This window comes from Anas platyrhynchos, chromosome 3 (assembly GCF_047663525.1).
Source record: "Anas platyrhynchos isolate ZD024472 breed Pekin duck chromosome 3, IASCAAS_PekinDuck_T2T, whole genome shotgun sequence".
In the NCBI taxonomy this organism is placed as follows: domain Eukaryota; kingdom Metazoa; phylum Chordata; class Aves; order Anseriformes; family Anatidae; genus Anas; species Anas platyrhynchos.
In genome coordinates this window covers 29,792,827-29,812,043 of record NC_092589.1, presented here as the reverse complement: position 1 = coordinate 29,812,043, position 19,217 = coordinate 29,792,827, and the positions used below count along the sequence as shown (strand labels likewise).

General features: G+C 40.5%; 1 protein-coding gene and 1 long non-coding RNA gene across 15 annotated transcripts in view; one reads left to right on the top strand and one right to left on the bottom strand.

The window, feature by feature from the left end:
* The window catches only part of LOC106018347 (uncharacterized), an 83,282-nt gene that overhangs the window by 51,950 nt on the left and 12,115 nt on the right, over positions 1–19,217 (bottom strand). The window lies entirely within an intron of this gene.
* LOC106018344 (ligand-dependent nuclear receptor-interacting factor 1) lies at positions 6,634–18,753 on the top strand. Of its 10 annotated transcripts, none has more exons than XM_072035614.1 (5): positions 6,634–7,016; positions 11,595–12,811; positions 13,577–13,768; positions 14,711–14,845; positions 15,363–15,588. In XM_072035614.1, the coding sequence occupies exons 2-5, from the start codon at positions 11,768–11,770 to the stop codon at positions 15,441–15,443; spliced, it is 1,452 nt and encodes a 483-aa protein (XP_071891715.1). In that variant the 5' UTR covers positions 6,634–7,016; positions 11,595–11,767; the 3' UTR covers positions 15,444–15,588. The 10 variants fall into 10 exon arrangements, 6 of the variants coding, with proteins under 6 accessions (XP_071891715.1, XP_071891716.1, XP_071891714.1 ...); XM_072035615.1 differs by having other exon boundaries at positions 15,330–15,588; XM_072035616.1 differs by having other exon boundaries at positions 6,635–7,016; positions 15,397–15,588.

The window sequence follows — 19,217 nt, the reverse complement described above, 5'->3', positions numbered from 1 at the left end:
TGCTGTTCTCAAACAAGATGCAGCACAATGTGCTCACTGCAGAGAGATTTCCATACCTCACTGTGTAGTACATACAAGGGATGGGGCACAAATGAAGCCTCAAAGGAAACATAGACACAGGGGCATAAACCAGTCAGCCAACTTGGAACAGTTGGGCACTCAGAAAAATACCAGAAACTTGAACATCCAGGTTGCCTAATGCCATGCATCCCCACAGACTAAAAATAAAAACAAATAATAATAATAATAAATATAAAAATACTGTAACGCATTCAAGGTTTTTCTTCATAATTTGCTGTCATCAAACACAGTCTATGTGAACAAACCTCTACGAGGTTGCTCAGGACCTCAAAAAACAAACCTCAGGGCAATTCCCAGCTCTGCCTATGTCCATATACATGGTAGTCACAGGTTAGGATAGGATTTGAACCCAAACAAGACTGGCACCACCACCTCATACTTCTGATCATGTAAGTGGTCTCATCTCAATCAGCAAACCCAGATCACAAACAAACAATCCTCCAGAATCATACCTGTGGGGAAATCCTACTTACCAGTCAGAACACTGATTTCACAGCAAACCCGTTATCTTCACCACTCTCTTCATGGCAGAAATGACACAGGAATGACAAATACACTGTTCAGGGTGTCCTTGGCTTACAAGTGACATACTGGTGAACCCAGCATCTGACCCAGACTTAACCTAAGGTTTTGGGAGCCTTGCAGTTCCCTGGCATTTCACACAATTTAATGCAGACATACATGTAGAATACATTGTAATCCCTTTCTTTGACTGTATTTGCTCAGGTGCCAAGTGTAAGGAGAGTTGGCAGCACTCACTATAAATGAGTAGGTAAATGCCAATTCTAATTGTATGAGGCAAGCCCTGAGATTCATGAGTAAAGTCAAAATCTTACACTAATTCCTACTTTCACAGCATGCAAGATAACTTGAAAGATGACTTGAGTTAGCTCTTGTGCTTTCTAGCTTTTCTTGAGCATCTCAAGTGCTCTGACAAGGTAGACAGCCAACCCCCAAAGAGCACATGCCACTCTCCACACATAGGAGTACAGACGAATCACCGCAATATGTCCATTGTCTTGTTCTGGGATGGCAGCAGCAGCAGCAAAGCCACATGCCGGTTTGTTTTCCTGCATGACAAGCAGCTTTTGCATTCAAGAAACAGTCCAGAATGCAGGTGATAGGGTCTCTTTCTATTTTTGACTCTGTTAGTCCCTGGGGAAGCAGGTTGTTAGGCAACCTGCAGCACTTGATGAAGGATCTCTGTGCAAGTTTCATCTGCCCTGTCATGACAAAATAGCTTCAGTTTTTTACTCCAGAGGGAAAAGCTTACAGCAGTAATAGCCAGCATGAACATAGTGTAGGATGTACGCTGTCATTCTCAATGACAATGTATTAGGCAGTAAGGAGTGAAAAATCACTAAAAATTGCTTCTATTCCATACAAACATTGCTGCTAGCTGAAAATGTGATTCTATTCAGTCTGTGCTAATGCGGCTGTGAGGCAGCATGTCTTCGAGCCCTGTGGACTCATTTATCCCAAATTCATTTTAACTACCTCATCTGTTAATAGCAAGTCCCAGCAGATGGCATTATGTTACAACAAAACATTACCCCCACTGCCTGTTGCCTTCCCTGCAGCTCTACAGGTTCAGAGGTGACTTGAACCTCTTTGTGCTTGCGCATAACCTTACCTTCTTTTTGCTCCCGTGCTTTTTCCACTGCAATCATACATTTCAGCTGGGTGGAAGTAAGGAGGAGCAAAGCCAGAAAGAGATAGAAAAGCTTTATGTGGCTTTTATCTTCATTTGTGTAGCTCCATTTTGAAATCCCTTACCTCCCTGTGCCCCTGAGGCCAGAATAATCTTGACATCATCACTGGCACTGTATAAGACAGTCTGATAACAACTGCTCGTCTCTACTGTTATGCTATAGTCTGTCTTTTCTTGGAGCCAGATGCTCAGGCAAGAATAGATTCTGTGCTAAAATACCTCTAAACTCATTTGCAAGTGATATATAAAAAGTTTAAGCAGAGGTATGTGAACGCAGTTGTCTGTAGCTCATTGAGATATGATTTAGAACAACAGAGCCAGACCTGTTTGATAATGAGAGCCAGGGGTTGCATGTACGGCAGCCCCACAGAACTGTCACCACTGCTGGCACTGGCCCATCCACAGCTGCCCTGCCCTCATTTTTCCCAATCGCCTCCCCTTCCAGCTCTTCTTTATCTTGAGGACTTCTGGATGGATGGCCTTGTTCATGAGATCAGAGATCGTGGAGGTGCAGATAGAGCAAAGCCCTACTGTGTGCTACAGGAGAGCTTACAGCAGCAGTCCTTAGCTCAGTCCATGCTCTCATATGCTGCTGCATCATGCTGTACTGTTGTGCCCAAGTGTGAGAAGCTGCACTTTACTACAAAAATTTACTACCAAAAATTTACTACAAAAAGTGGGAAACAATGTCTGTGACCAAGTAATTCAAGGCCATACACAGACCTGAAGATCTGTCAATATGAGTGGTATTTGATCATCTTCAGTGCAGAGCTGCTGACCAGGAAATATCTAGCTCCCTAGAATGCCTATAGCAGGTAAAATTGGTTAGGAACAGGCGTCAGTGAAGAACTAGAATAAGAAGAGCCACTTAAAAAGGGAGATATTTGAATGTAATCAATCCAAAATTTGAATGTAATCAATCCTTTGAGCTGCGGAAGATGTATAGAAGCAATGAGATTAAGTTAATTCTGCTTCACTAGGCAGAACTACAGCCTCTGCTTTGCTTGGTACTGTTAGGTTGTATGCACAGCTGTGTTAATACACTTAGACATTTAAGAGCCCTTCTTTGATATGCCACTAACTGTTTCCTGTTTAATTACCAGAAGAGTGCCTTTTTTGTGTATGTGATCTTGGATATTGATAATACCTCTCTCTGACACGAGCAAGAGTTCCTCTATCACTCTACTGCTCTCAAGAGAGCTGGCATTTCAATACCATTTCCTTTGCATCTCCTATTACCCAGACACCACCTGATTCATATTTAGTCTTTTTTTTTTTTTTTGTGTGTGTGTGTGTGTTTGTAAAGAAGCATTACTACCGTGATATAGGGAAGCTGGAATAGCTTTGTTCTTTGTGGAGTACACGCTTGGTGACAATATTAAGCAGAGGCTAGCCAGACATTTTAAGACAGAAGTCCATTTCATGCTAGCCGGCAGAGGCAGACCATTAAGTATCGTGTGCCACCTGCTGGCACCACTGCAAATTACCGCTCCCCGAGAACGGCGACAAACTTCTGACCCGAGTGTGGAGCTCAGATGCCTAGGGTAATGGAAAAATCCTGATAGCACAGATAAAGAAGGATGTGCTGAAGCAGCTGAGCTGTGCAAGGCAGTTTAATTCCACCAGAGCTGACATCCAACAGAGCTTACTCACCCCAGTGTCTGCACTGTGCTCTGCAGCACTCTGGCAAGCCACAGTTGATGAAACACTACAAAAAACAGTTTACTGAGGCCTGTGCAGACTTTGGCTAATTCCTTGCAGGCCCCTGATCATGCCTGTGCTGTGCTCTCCAGTGCTTTTTGTTCAGGGGCATCAGGGTGTGCCCTTGGGCTATACAGTTTGTAGAGTTGGGCTTGTCCGGTAGCATTCATACAGAGCAATGTGGTACTTTGGCTAACGAAACCTCCTTGTCAGATGGTTAATCTGCTAACTGCACGTCCACTCACACAGATTACTGGGAGCCAACTGTATCCTACCTCAAGAACCTGGGTTGAAGCAAAATGCTCCTGTTAAATTGCCAGGCCAAGAGCTGGAGGAGGATCATTGTGTGGCAAGGAAACTTCACTGCTGAATTGAGGAGTGGCCTGAAGAGGACTCTCCCTATGATGAAACTCCGATGTCCTCAAAAGCTGCTGCTTTCAGCCCCTCTTCGTGTATAGATATGTATGTATGAACTAGGAGGCCTATGTTCCTATTTTTCCCATCTTTCAATTTTCCCCTTTGGGGCTATGTGTCATTCTCAGACAGGACTTATCACAAACTGTAACAGACCACTACTTTTCAACAAAATCTTTGCAGTATATCCTATTTATATGTCACACATCAGCATCTGCAACACATAAATAAATATGGGTGTATTATTAGCAAGTGCTTGATATGCTAGAACTTGGTCCAGAACCCACTGAAATTGGAACCTTTCCCTAGGCATTTAAACAAAACAGTTGTGCAGACAAAAAAAAAAAAAAAAAAAAAAAGTTATCAAGATTAAGTCTAACATCTACTTGGTGTCTGTGACATGCTCTATCACTGAACTATTTCCTAACTGTTTAGCAAGTTCCCAACTCAATTTTAAAAAAGATAAAGGGTTGCTAATGAAACCTCCTCTCTCCAAGCTGTGAGCTGGTAAGGAGTACAACCTTCTGGTTTGCAGCCCTCTTACCAAATGGACAGAATCATGGGAATTCATCAGAGAAAACTTCAATGTTTCCTACCTTCCCCTTACAGTCAGTTTTTGGCAAACACATAAGATTATGACTGATTACAAGGGGCTAGGTACCAATTGCTGCAGGCAAGGAAGGTGGATCCATCAGGCAAGATTACACCAAGAAGCAATTTCTAAATGTTAGAGGCAAGTCCCCAGCCAACCTCTTGCAATGTCTCCTTTTCTGATGTGTGACTGACATGACTGAGCTTTAAGTAGTACCAAAATACAAAATTCACAGATGTAAGAAAAAGCAATGCCAGGGAAAGGGCATGGGATTTCTACTAACACAAACTAAAGGAACGTGCACAAGCTGAGCGGTAGGGGAAGATCTGATATAGTGAAGAGCCAAGCAACTCTTTTTTAAAAAGGGATTATCTACTGAAAATTTTGTCTCACATTACTTCTTCCCTCCTATACACACACACACATATACATAGTCTGAACACTCACTGCCCTTGTTATCCCAGTTAGATGTCACTAGCTGGGGTTACCTTTGTATCCTTCTCTCCCTGCGTCAGGCTGCACCACATCTCCTATCTTCCCTAAAATAATTCTTAGACTTTGAAAACTGTAGGTGGGCACATCACAGTCAGCCAGAGTGCTCTTCTTCCTTTACTTTCACAGTCTTCCAGCTCACACAAAGAAGCAGGTAGAAAAGAGGAGGTGAGAGGGAAGAGCAAAATTGTCAGTGAATCACTTTGCTCTTTACCTTGTCCTTCAGCTCCTCTCTCTTGCCTTCCTTTCCATCTTCCTGCTCACCGCATCTGCTGATAAGCACAAAGTGGCTCACGTTGAATGTCTTGTCATGCTAAGAGACAATGCTGAAGGTCAAGGTCATTCTTGCGTTTGCCTACATTAAAGCAGTTACGTGTGCTGGATCCAGTATGTCTCTTTACGCTCCTTACTCCTGCCTGTATCACAACAGGGCATAATTTCAGAAAAATTCTGTAGGTCATCAGGAACAGGGGAAAAGGTCCTTATTCTCTCTCTGAAGTTTCTGCTTCATAAACTTACTGGGACAAGGACTATCTTTTTTATTACCTGACTGGAAGGAAGTGGCATTGATTTCTGAGGCATCCGTAAACACTAACACAGGGCAAATACCGAATGACAGCTACTTACAGACTTACAGCTACAGGCAGCCAGAGGCAGATGGTGTTCATCTCAGATGACACTCCTGAAATGTGTCCTCTGACTAAATGTGAAAATCCTCATCAGCTTGTGGCTGACAGTGAACCATCCCAGGAAATTCATGTATCGGGTTGAATTTAACATAATGACTGCTGGAGAAATTCAGTAAAGGTGGACAGAGTTTCCAAGATGGAGCATCATGTGGTTATCTTCACCAGACATTTTATATCTCTATTTGGTATCTCTCTAGCTTTATTTCACTGATTAGTGCAAAATAGAATGTCTGACTCTGCTCTGAGCAGAGACTTCTAAGAGGAGCTGCTAACTGGACAAGAACAGTAAAGTGGCCACCACCAATGTCACCCACTAAAACACGTCCCTTAGCACCAATTCCAACCTTTTCTTAAACACCCTCAGAGACGGTGACTTCACCACCTCCTTGGGCAACACATTCCAATGCCTGACTACTCTTTCTGAGAATAAATTTCTCCACGAAAAAGAAATTTCCAACCTGAACCTCCCCTGGCGCAACTTGAGGCTGTTCCCTCTAGTGCTGTCACTAGTTACCTGTGAGAAGAGGCCGACTCCCAGTTCCCCACACCTTCCTTTCAGGCAGTTGTAGAGCGTAATACGGTCTCCCCGATCCTCCTCTTCTCCAGACTAAACAACCCCAGTTTCCTCAGCTGCTCTTCACAGGACTTCTGCTCCAGACTTACATGGGTTGCAGACATTAAGTCAATCAGAAATCTAGCTCTGTCTCTCATCCAGATTCACGCTGCAGCGTATCGCCCACAGGTGATGTGCCATGTCCCACTGTTGTCAGGCACACGAAGCTGTTGGATCAAGGTTCAGGGTTATGGTCTACTTATTACTGTGAGGTTAATTTGAGGCCAGGGGAGACACCCTCACACAGGCAGGATAGGGTTGTGGTGTGCAAGGCCAGTGAGCCCTAGGGAATGCCCCATGCACTGGGCCCCCTGTGCTGTGGCTCTGTGGAGGCCAAATGCAGCCTGGTACCAGGGTGCTGCGGTCACAAATATTTGTGAGGCCCCACAGATCACACAGCACACACTGTGGTGCAGCAAGGAGAGAAGGTGGGCACAGGAGGAGGGCCAGCTGGGCTGGTGGGGCAGGCACAGCGCCAAGGGCCAATGTCCTGCGGCCGGGCCGGGGGGTGGGTGGTGCCTGCACCTCTCTGCCCAGTGCCCTGGATCCCACCAGCAGCAGCAGTTGAGGTTGAGAGCTCCTGGTGTAGGAGGGGCCATTAAGACTCCATGGCTCCCAGCAGCAGTTGGTCTCCAGCACCGGTGCTCTGGAAGGTTCTCCACAGGCAGCAGTTTCCACAGCAGTTGGCTGTTACTCCTCTGGCATTGCGCTGCTCCTGTAAAGGTAACCGCACCACACACCCTCACACCCTCACATCATCTCCGGCCTGGCCCACTGCAGTTTGACTGGGAGGGCTAGAGTTTGTCCCACGAGTTCAGAGTTTGTCCTCAAAACTGTGGGCTTGAGGAAGTTTCATGGCTGCACGGGACCCAGCTGGGCACTGAGGTGAGGCAGAAGCTGCCATGGATGTGGGAGGCATTGGGCAGCTGGGCATGGTGCTAGGAGCAAATCCACAGAGAAGTTGCCGGTGGCTCAGGAAGGCCCAGCGCCTCCATCTGTTGGAGGGGAGGGAGATTGAAGGAAGGATCACCATGCGCACACCCTGCTCGTTAGTTCTGGCAAAGCATCCACTTCTGGCTACAGTCAGGAACTGTGCTAGAAGGGCCCCTGGCCCCCATAGTGTGATATTAGCCCTCTGTGCCAGGACTGGTGCAAGGCAGTGAACTGCGGCAGGGTGCTGTGTTTGATGAGGTGATTATTTACCTCTTGTAAACACTCACAAGCACCGCTGAGCTGCAAGTAAATCATATTTGACGTTTTCACCCCATACGTGCTCCTGCCGTAAAGCTTAATACAACTTTGTGTGCCAGAGTTGTAGCCTTGCTTAAAGAGCCAGCAAGGGGAACCCCAGCTGCAAGAGGGTAAACAGTTGGGCAGCAGGGTTGTGGGAGACACATTAACCATGAAAGCGTCCTCACAGCCTTCTGAGGTAGGGCAGAAGGCCAGTTTAGGCTTTCACTCACTGGATGTTTTCCATTATGATTTACATACATCATTAAAGCTCAGTTCCTGGCAGAGGGATTGCTAGCAGCAAAATGTGCTCCCTTTATAGGCTGCTAACCTGAAAGCTAACACTTCTTTCTCAGAAAACAGTACTCCACCTAAACAGTTTGCCCATAATGTGAGAAACTGTTAGAGAACTGTTAAAACAGTGGCCTTACACCAAAACATTTTTCCATTTTAGTAACTCCTGAAACTGCTCTCTCCCTGAACATTACAGCACTTTTGATAGCCTAAGTGTGGGTCAGCTGTTGAGAAAGGGAAGGAATTATGTGTGTTAAACCAAGTTGTAGATCTAGCAATCTGCATCGTACCTGTATATGCTAATATATAGACTTTAGACTGAGTCCAGGCAAAAATAGGCCATGCCATGGCAGCAGCAGTCATGCCTGTATTTCAGGAAATCCACATTTTCTCAGGGATAGCCTTGGAATCCTCCCTGAACTCTGATAAGAAACTTTCATCAGACTTTATAACTAAACCAAGATGCCAAGCCAAAGCTTTGCAAATGAAAATCCAATTAGAACACAAGCATTTTCATAAATTCATAGTTGCAATATTCATGTGAACATTTTAATCAAAAATAAGGACAAAATATTTGAGGGTTTTAATATTTTTGTAAGCTTATAAACTCTTAAGACTCTTGCTGTCTTCATCTCTGATGAAGCCAGGGCAGTGGTGAATTACAGCCATAAAATTTACAGTGTAAGATCATTTCAGACAGAAAAGATTTGTATACATAAGCTAGAGGTAATAAGGGAATCTGTGCTGCTTGTTTCCAAAGTCTGAGGCTCTGCTTTGCTGTTAGTTGGTTTAAAGATGATGAAAGAAAGGAAATTTTTGTTTACATATTTTTTGTGCATGTAAAGAAGGACATTTTAAGGTATGTGAATACAGTCATTCTTTTTTAAAAGGCATTGAGGATCTAGGGTTCGTCAATGCAAATGGTCATCTCTTGAACTAAAGGAATAACAAAATTATACAACTGTGGTCGCTGTTGTACAATAAGGTGTACACTGACAAAACTGTAAGGTACAATACATTTTTCATCAGTGTGATTTGCTACTGTTTAAAGTCAATAAAATGCTGGAACTGAGACTCCAGTACTGAGTTTTCCAGTACTGATAGATAAGGAGAGTCAACTGATTGCTGTGCATAGCAGGGGGTTAGGAGTGAAGACATTATAAATTTGCATAATGCTTGTATTAACACAGTCCTCAGTCATGTGTGAGATTGCTAGATTGGTCTGGTTTTAGATTCATCATAGTCAAGTACCTGTGCTTTTGTTTTTTAATTCTGAGGGACAGCAGCGTGAATCAATGCCCGCATTTTCTGGCCAAACAAAAGATACAGTGTCTTCCAAGGGCAAAGGAGATTGCCATGCCCAAGATGACTTAAAAATTGGTGCATACAGACATGCTTAGATCAGACATTCCTATGACTAGCAGGCTTACTTGTTGTTGAGTGCATACTGTGTATATACACACATACCTTCGAGTTCTCCTGAATTTCCCTGGAAAGATGGTGTCTGGGACTGTGCTGCTGTTACCAAACATTTTTACTTGACATGCCTCTTGCTCCTGCATGGTTCATTGGAATGAACACACCAGGAGAAGGTTATAGGTCAAAATAATTGCTCTGGTGAGCCATACTTAGCCCACAGTCCACACGTCATACCTTCAGTACAGTGGAGATTCGTCAGAGATCTTGATTACATCCCCTGCTCTTCCAGCTGCAGTCTGTAAAGAGCTCTTGGCACCTCTTATAGTGATGAACACTGCAAAAATATATATCCCCTGCACTGCTCAGCGGTAGTGGCACAAAGTGTGCTTTGTCTGTGCCTGCTGGCAAAAAAAGCTAAACCACTTTATCAGTGCTGATAGTCACAAAGCTTTTGGGCACCTGCAAGAACAGGGCAGCTCACGCCTCTCTGAGCCTCCTCAACAGCCTGTGAGCTGAGATGCTTTCCTGCAACACTGACACGACAGGTGAGATTTATAAAGTAAACGTTTTTTGCTTTTTTGTGCTTTTAGTGGGATTTGCTCGGCAATGATTGTTACCTAGAAAGTCTTTAAATGGCACACAGGGCTCCAGAGAGCAAAATCTAAGAGTGTGACGAGCCGTATCACTACATCAATCAGTAGAGAGTCATGGCTTTTGGGAATCAAGAAGTCTTTTTCTTCTGCAGCAGTATCTTTTTTTCTTTTCAGCTGGTTTCACAGCTAACCAGGATTTCTCTGTGTCAAAACCACAAGCCTTTCTTCTTTCCTTTTTGATACCAGTTGAATTGCTGCATCTCAGTTTCCAAGAGTGTTTACACATCAGCAATTCATGTCCTTAGGATTTTTGTTTGATTGTTTTTGTTTAGGTATATTGGGGAAGATCTCCTATTGATGGAAAGTTTGTAGTAAATTTCTGATTACTCAGGAATCACTGAGGCTGTGTTTGCATGCCAGAAGATGAATATTTAATGGGACAGGATTAAGGGCCAATGAAAAGAGTGAGAAAGCAAATGCAGAGGCCAATATCAGACTTTCTGGAGCAGGAGACTTCTCATAACTCAATCACATCATAATTATGAACATAGATAGAATCCCTAAATCCAGAAATGAAAAAAAAATAAAAAAGGTGGAGGAGGAAACAAAGGAAAAAATAGGACTTACATTCTGCTTTTACAGAGGGGCTCACTCATCTTTAAGTATTAGCTGAAGCTTATCTAACCTATAGGATTTTTCTGCAGAAAAATCTGCATAAAAATCTGTCACCAGAAATAGAAATACAAACTCACATTTTGTTGTAGGAAGACCACAGTGTCTCATTACTTGTAGTGCTATTCTCACTCATGTGCAATCAATTATTCAAATAATTTGTTGACAATTAATATAATTATTTCTAATCATTCCTGATTAGACTCGTGGAATTATGTGATTACATCAAGATCTATCCATCATAAATGCAGGAGGCACAGCCTAGAAGAAGAATTTCATTTTATTTTTCAATTTATTCATTTTTAGTAGTTAAAAGGACTAAGAAAGGTTAATTTATGCAATCCTTAAAAGGATCACAGAACTCATAAGAGTGAAATTACTGTCTTTATTACATTTCTTTTAGTCAGTTAGGTAGTAGGACCTCTTCAGTCATAGAGAGAAGAATTCAACGGCTTTTTTGATAATCGGGAAGGATAAGAAACATCTGGTTTGTATGATTGACATGCAAATAATGTGAATGTTTATGTTTACTTTCTACAAAATCAAGTCTGTAGTGCTAAGATAAGTAGGTTATTCCTGAGAGAACATAACCACTGAAATACAATGAGCCAATTCAAAACTAATTTGTTTTTAATCCACCTGAGGGTCTTTGCCTTCCTCATGATACAAATTTACATTTCTTGTTTCCTTCTACAGTAGACTCATCTAGGTACTTGTAGTTGTTTAGAATCTTACTCTTATACCTGTGCTTAGAAGGTGTTGAGATGTATTTGATAAGCATCTGAACATGGTTTCAAAACAGATCCTGTCAAACAGCAATTTGCACTATGGGGTAAAACCTAACTCTTACTGAAGCCAGCAGAAACTCACTGCTGTTTTAATTCAATATTGGAAGTATCTCACAAGGAGTGATTATTGCAGAAAAATCATACTGGCTAGATGAGCTTTAGTTAATACTTAAATCAGATACATTTGTTTTTAAGCTTTATTTTAGGATGACATTTCATATGACAACCATCTAGAAAAAATCACTATTTCTGTACATTTAGAAATATATGATCACATTTTAATTTGTATTAACTTTTATTTTAAGTTTGTCAGACTGCATAGATGTAGCCCTTCAGGAAAGAAATGAAGATACATGAGACCTACTGAAACTGCTTCTGCATTTTTTTTCCTTGGGAAGCCTTGCTAATGTGTACCACCACCTGCACATGGTAACTCATCTGTCTACGCAGAATACATTTTCAAAACCATAATGCTTTTATGATGCCAGGAACCAGTACTACATCTGCTCTGGTGCTAGAGTATCAGCAAATGAAGAGTGAGGAAAATTTCTCTACCAGAAGTTTCAACACGCTAGAAAATGTTGGCATGACTTCTGCTGACAGAGAAAAGTTCTCCTCAAAGGTGTTTAATACTCAGAGTAATGAAACTTCAGTTAAAGAGCTCTCTCTGAGAAGATGCCCCTTACTAACTCATACTGATCGAGAGGACAAAGCACCGGTTTCAGAAATCTGTGAACCTCCTAAGGTTACTGAAGAATCTGAAGCTGAGATTTTAAAGTATGATTTAGAGATACCACCTGAAGCCAAAGTCTTATCAGTACCACTTTCTTCTTTCCCACCTATGATGCAGCAACTGATGTCAGACAGAACTAAAGATGACACTGAAGTAAGGGAGACTACAGAAATACCAACTGTTACTTATATTTCGCCAGTAATAAAGGTGGAAGAGGCTTCCAAACCCTTTTGGGACAATTTTCCAAAGTCTTTAATACCAACCAGCACAAATTTAGCAAGACCCTGTTGTAGTCCTGATAAAGTAACTGAAGATGTGAGAAGTTCCCAGATAACCCCAGTGAAACAGTTTGCACGAGAAAAGCTAGTCAGCAAGACAGCAAGACCATATCCTCTTATTGTAAAGTCATCTAACAGCATTGTTTCAGGAATTTTAAGATCATTGAATGATATCAAGTATAAGGATTATAAAAATATTTTACCACTTTCATCTGTCAGCCCTACTGAAGAGAAAATGAAAATTCCAATCCTTAAGGAAAATGCTGTGATGATTCATACTGGGAAAGTCTACCTCCTGTACGTAAAGAGTCATGAAGTTCTGCCACTAGAAATAGAAATACAAAGACGAAAAACGTTGTTTAGGAAAACCACAACTTGTTTCATTCCTTTCAGAGCTATCCATGACGTAACTCCCAAAGTCTCAGATACACTCCTGTCAAGACAGTGTGTTGCAAAACAGAACATAAAATGTCTTCCAACCCTTGCTACCCACCAAGATGAAATTTCAAAGGTAACACATTTCTTTTCACACAGGATGACTACCATGTCTCAGCCCAAGCAGTGCTGTCCTCTAAGTGCGAAAGGACAACAGGCAATAAGTACCCTGTGATGATCAGTTGAATGTATATGTAAGGACAGTAAATTAGTCTCCTCTTAGATACGGTCAAATGCAATCAAAGTACATTATTCAGCAGATTTATAACAGAACAAATGCTGTGAAAGACAAATGTCCTGACTGTGCTTTAAATTTTTTGGAGAAATCAAACACAACTCCAGTGGGCACAAATCACTGTAGAGTAAATCAAAGTGAGGTTTGCAGGTTTTTGAGACTTTGAGACAGTTAAAAATAAATAAATAAATAAATAAATAGGTAGTGCTTAGAAAAAAAAATCCATCTTGGGACACATCACGACTTTTAATATCAGAGCAGGGTGAAAGCACTGCATTTATGGGAACAGCCAGTTGCTATTTAGAGAATAGCAAGTGTGGAAGTAGTATAATGGCAAGGTGTTTCCCAAGGAAGTAGGTGTTGTTTCAAAAGACAGGTGATGAGTGCCATCAGGATCACATTTTAAAGTATCAGTGAAATTTAAGAGAAGAGAGAAAGGGCTGGCTGGCAATGAGTGAACTGACTGAATCCTGAATTTAATTAGTCCCACCCCATGGTACTGAAGTAGGAAAGAATGTAAAAATGAGACATGAAAGAAACGGGCGGGAGGAAAACTGCTACCCAACACTCACTTTCACCTAGTAAACTTCTACTCTCTTGTTTCAGTTTCTCAACAAGGCTGACTTCCCATCCAAAGAAGACTTGCAAACAAGAAATTGGAAAAAAGCACGTAAGGAAGAAGACAACAAACTCAGGAAAGAATTCGGTATTATTAAAGATGTAAGAGTCCATCTCACAAGGATAAGTACGAGTGAACTTACAAAGGATTCTGACAGAGCTTCTACATTTAAATGGAAGGTAACCACCAGGACAGAGAAATAGAAAAAAGTGTCAAAGGACACTTTTGTCCATATACATAGGACACCTAATTGTCCATATACAAATATAAAAGCATTCATCACCTTGATGTGATCATTACACATTATTAGTACACTCTTCGAAACATTTGAGCCCTTGTCATAAACCATTTTCCATTTGAGAGCCTCACATGGTTTATAAAGATTTACAGCGCAAATATTTTTTATCAGGGTTACTGGAAGTCAGGGACCTCTGTCTTTGCAGATTACATTCTGTTGTTATATTCTGTCATTTTCTGCAAACTTTGACTAAACACTGTGGAAACAATAGCAGATCTGGCTAAAGGTAACTTGTATCATAATAGTTAAGATTTCAAGCGGGAAAGAACTTCTTCATACAGGGAATGGGAGGTCTCTGCTGTCTTAATCTGTTAATCACATCTCCAGTTGCACCATGCCCTAATAAAGTGTGTCTTTTTCATATGTACGTATTAAATTATTTCTGATAACTATTTAATAACACTGTCATAAATTCTGCATAAATACTCTGAAATTACACACATTTAATTGATGGCAGCTTAAATAAATATACCAGCACATCAGAATCTCTATATCTCTATTAGATGCTGTTGTATCCCCTTCAACAGCACATGAGAGTAATCACAATAGAAACTAATACATGCGTTTAAATTTTCCTCAAATATTGAACTAGTCAAACCACAGGACCCCAGCCCAGATCTGTTTTTACTAACATTTAGTTAACCTATATGTTTAGCAAAGACACTAATTTTGGAATTTATCTTAAAAACCCAAACTAAGTTATGCTGTCCAGATTTGCCTAGATTAGATCATTTTATTCAGTTAATAAAAACTGTCACGTTAAGAGTCATCAGCATCAATTGAAGTAAAATCAATGTATGTATATTGGAGCCTTTTTGTTCAGCAGCACACTCTGTCACCTGAACCGGTTTTGGCAAAGGGAACTAAAATAACTAAAGCAATGGAAGTAATCTCAACTCAGAAGAAGGAGAAAGTGCATTCAACCCAGAGAAGCAGCACAGCACAGAACAAGAAAAAGGTGGGAAAAAAAAATCTATGCCATCAGTGTGTAAATCGAAAAAACACCACACATCTGCCAGATCCTATTTTGGGAAGAGCGCTTAAAAAAAACCCTGTGCATTCAAGATGATGCAAATGAATTTTCCAAAAAGTAAAACTTTACTTTCCGGTTGGTGAAAGGATACTTTCTTTGCAGATGTACCAGTTGTAAAGACAGCATCAAGAGAAAGAACAAATGTAAACAATCTTTTAAAATCCTTAAAGAATGAGAAATAGCAGTAGAAGCAAAGTATAAGAAAAAGCAGTAGACATGAAAAATGGTTCTCTCTGCTCTTGAACTACAAAACTTCAAATTGTTGTTTGGAGAGGATTGCTTGTTGTGTTTCTATTCTGATTCTATTAATTTCTTTCTTTTTTAAGATTATCTCAGCTGTCATATATACTTTCATATATTACTTTCATATATAATATCTTGAAAACACATTGACCATTCCTTCTCTCAGAATCTCTTCTGCTGAGTGGTTTCATTATTACAGCCTGAATGTGTCCTCTCTTCCCTTCGTGGAAAAGTGATGGAGTTAACAGGCTTCCAGTGCTGTGGGAGGACCATCATGTGATACCTACAGAGAAACAGGCCTCCGGTACTCAGAGCTGCTGACATCTACAGAAGACCACTAACCAGAATTTATTACACAGATTGCTCTAGATTACTTGTTGAATTAAATGCCATTATAGCTTGTTATGTGTGATCTTTTTCAGAAAGTCAACTTTAAACAGCAGTCATTTTAACAGTTAACTTTTTTTTTTTTTACTGCAGCTAATAAAATACCAATATTATGAAGAACTATGCCTATCAATATATTTTTCAAGGGTTTTACCTGCAATATTCAAATCCTGTGGCACAGTGAAGTAATTGGCATATAATTAAAATCTGACCTACATGCAGTTTCGTAAGAGGCTGTACTGTCAATGGACAGAGGGACAGCCCAGGGTAGCTCACTCCTTTGGTGGGAGTATGGAGACTGAGGACCCACTCAATAGGAAAGTAACAGCAGGGAGAGAGAAGACGGAGCTCAGCTTGCCATTTCACTGGGCAGTCTCAATCTGGAATTAAAATATATTCGAGTACCAACTCTCTGCGTACAAAATACTGACAAGAACACTAAATCAGTAGTACTCACTATATATACTACTGATGAGTACTACCACAGTAGTACTCACATAGTACTCACGTAGTGAGTACTACTGACAAAATGCAGCATTTTGTCTGAATGCCTGGGCTGCAAAACAGGCAACTGCTAATCTGTTATTCTGAGTTTCTTTCCTACCTAGCTATGGCCCCAGATTGCTTACTGCTGAATGTCCTTAGAGACAGACATGTCCTAGAGTTTGCTTTCACACTCAAACAGGCATTCTTACGTAACATAGTGAGGAAGAGACCCAGTCTTTTCTCTTTAAACAATGGGGGAACCATAATTGCATCCAACACCAACTCAAACTGACAGAAAACCTTAAGAGCAACAATAGCATATGGTATCATACAATGCATAAATCCAGACAGACCATTTCAGACTTTCTGGATATACTACTGGTACTGGTTTTATAACGTCCCCTTGGCCTGCCTGTTTGTGCCATTATCTTGAAGCTGATGTTTTTGCTGCATTGAACCCTGGTAATTTAAGGTTGTTACACACACTTGCTGTGACAAAGTGGGAGCTGTCTATTCTTTCACAGAATAAGTTCCTTCATTTCTACCTGAATTACTTCAGATGGTACTGAACTTCATTATATTAACTGGTTTGAGTATTATTCCTGGGTAGGTAGCCTGCAGGAAGGCAGTCAAAGCTGCTTAACAAATGCCTTTTTCTTCAATGATCAGTACATTGCTGGCGGACAGGCTGAGTAGCCATTAGAGGAGCCTGAAAAGAGGTTATTTCTCTGGTGATATAACCTGACAAAATGCAGCAAGACACGATGTGGCCTTTCATAAGAACTGTATGCATCTTTTACTCAGTAATCCAATAACACTACTCAAATGACTGGGAGCTCTGGCTTTAATTTTACTAAACAGCCTAACTGTAAATGTCAATATAAGCTTGTTGGCCTATGACCCGAGCATCTTAGGACTTACACCTTTTGCACTTGACCTGGTATGCTGTTTGCAATGTTTTCCGGTTTTCTTATGGAACTACAGTAAAAGAAAAGGATGTGCTCTCTCTTCTGAATGCGTCTACTAAAAGCCAAGCACTACACAGTTGCTAGCTGTGCAGATGTAGATGCATCTCATTGGCATATTCTCATTTCCTGAAAGCAAAATAAGATTGGAAGTGCCATGAACTCAACTGAGTAGAGTGCTAGGGTACTTTATCAGGCAAGTATAAACTGCTCCATTGTTTTGTGTTTATTTCTTACTCTATTTAGTATCTCTTTTACACAGCGTAATAAATTTGACAAGATGTCCTATTTGGAAAAGCTAACGTAGGAGTATATTTTAGAAAAGGTCTTGAAGGTTATGGGTTGCTCTTCTCTGTTAACAGGCAAAAAGGGAATATTTTATTAGAATGGCAGAAAACCGTGTACCATTTACCACCCTACAGGTTCCTCTACCCATCAGGTGATTTAGATCTTTACTGACAGCAAATACCTTGTAATGAAGAAGTGGCTTCCTGCTCTCACACACACAAAAGAATGCCTTTTTAAAGTACAGTGCAAAATAAACGTGTGAAGTCTAAGCCTTATCCCACTGACCTTCCAACCGTGTATTTTCTGCTGTCTAGGGTAGCCCTCATTGCAACCTTGCTCCAGGCATGTATGGTCCCCACAGACCCAGTTCATCTTTGTGAAGCTGAGTTCCCATCTATAACTATCCCACAAACACACCACTTCTGGCAAATACAAGCTATATAATACATACAAACTAGACGTTTCTCTCCCATTATTCAATTCCAGAAATATCCCTCAAACATCAGGTTTCCAGCACTGTGCCAAAACCAACACAACATAAATAATCACATTTTCTAAAAAGTGAGGCCTAACTCTGTTTTCACTCTTCCTTCTAGTTACCAACATTTTTATAATTTTGTTTGGAGTCTAGATCAAACCCATCTGAAATTGCCAAACCAGCTACAAATAACAGTGTACTATCTAGAAATGACAAGGTTTTGTCTAGAATGAAAAGGTTTTTGTATTTGACAATTTTTAGCTAAATAGTCCTTCTTTTAGTATTTTTCTTTTCTTTTTTTTTTTTTTTCATTTTATTGCCGTAATCAATGATACAAACACTTTACCCAAACAATTTTTGAGGTAGAAATCCTGATCTTTAGTTTTAAGCTTGAAGAAACAGGAATAACTCTGAATTATCCATCAGCATTCATGATTCAGATGATTCTTGAAATTAGGTTCTTTGTGGTTAGAATTACTCAAGAAATAAAATGACTTTGTATCTTCTTTAAATGTAAAGATTTTATGTCTGTCTTATTTCTGTCTTAATCTCATCTCACGAAAATTAAGTTTACATAGAGGTTACAACAGCATGATTAAGCCCCAGTCTTGAAAAACTTTTGACATGCAAGTGTGGCTTGACAAAGAGGACACCTGTGCAAAATGTTTTCTTTTCAAGATTTATAAACAAGGATAATACCTGTTACCAGTGTAACTAGAATATTTAGAAAGATTCCTTCATGCCCGAAGTAGGGAAGAATGTAGAAACAAGCTGTGAAATAAAGTGGGGCGGAGGAAACTGCTATCCAACACTCACTTTCAGGTAGTAAAGTTCTACTCTTTCTTGTTTCAGTTCCTCAGCAAGGCTGCCTTCCCATCCAAAGAAGACTTGCCTAAAACAAGAGGGAAAGAAGCATGTTGGGAAGAAGACAGTGAACTAAAAAAAGAATTTGGCATTATTGAGGATGGCGAGAGTCTATTTCAATAACTCCTTTGTTCAAGTTCTTAATCTGCAGCAAAGTTAGTTATCAATAACAAATCAGTATTTATTTTAGATCTATCATCTCTTGTTCAGTATGTACCATTAAATTTACATTTTGTCAGCTGGATTTTAAACCAACAACTCCTGCTCCTTCCGAGATCTCTGAGAATGATCTGCTTTTAGTGTCTCAACATAATATCAAAACTTGTCCCAGAAATCAATCTGCCATTTCTTTGAAGATTATATTCAATTTGTTACATTTTGTCATTTTCTGTTGACTTTATGTTCTTTGTAGTTAATTACTGAAGTAATAAAAAGATGCTTTACCTCCTCTAAACTGCTCCTTCTTTCTTTCTGTTTTGTGTTCCTTTCATAAAAAATTATTTTATGTAGAGGTTGTAATAATGGATTAACCCACTTTTTTTTTGTTGTTTTTTTTGAGTCTTTCTGAAGCACGTTTGACATGCAA

Coding starts and splice junctions, on each gene's coding strand:
- LOC106018344 (XM_072035612.1), top strand. CDS start 11,768: ATGATGCCAGGAACCAGTACTACATCTGCTCTGGTGCTAGAGTATCAG. Junction 12,812..13,576: donor ACCAAGATGAAATTTCAAAG/GTAACACATTTC, acceptor CTCTTGTTTCAG/TTTCTCAACAAGGCTGACTT. Junction 13,769..14,710: donor CTTCTACATTTAAATGGAAG/GTAACCACCAGG, acceptor CTTTTTGTTCAG/CAGCACACTCTGTCACCTGA.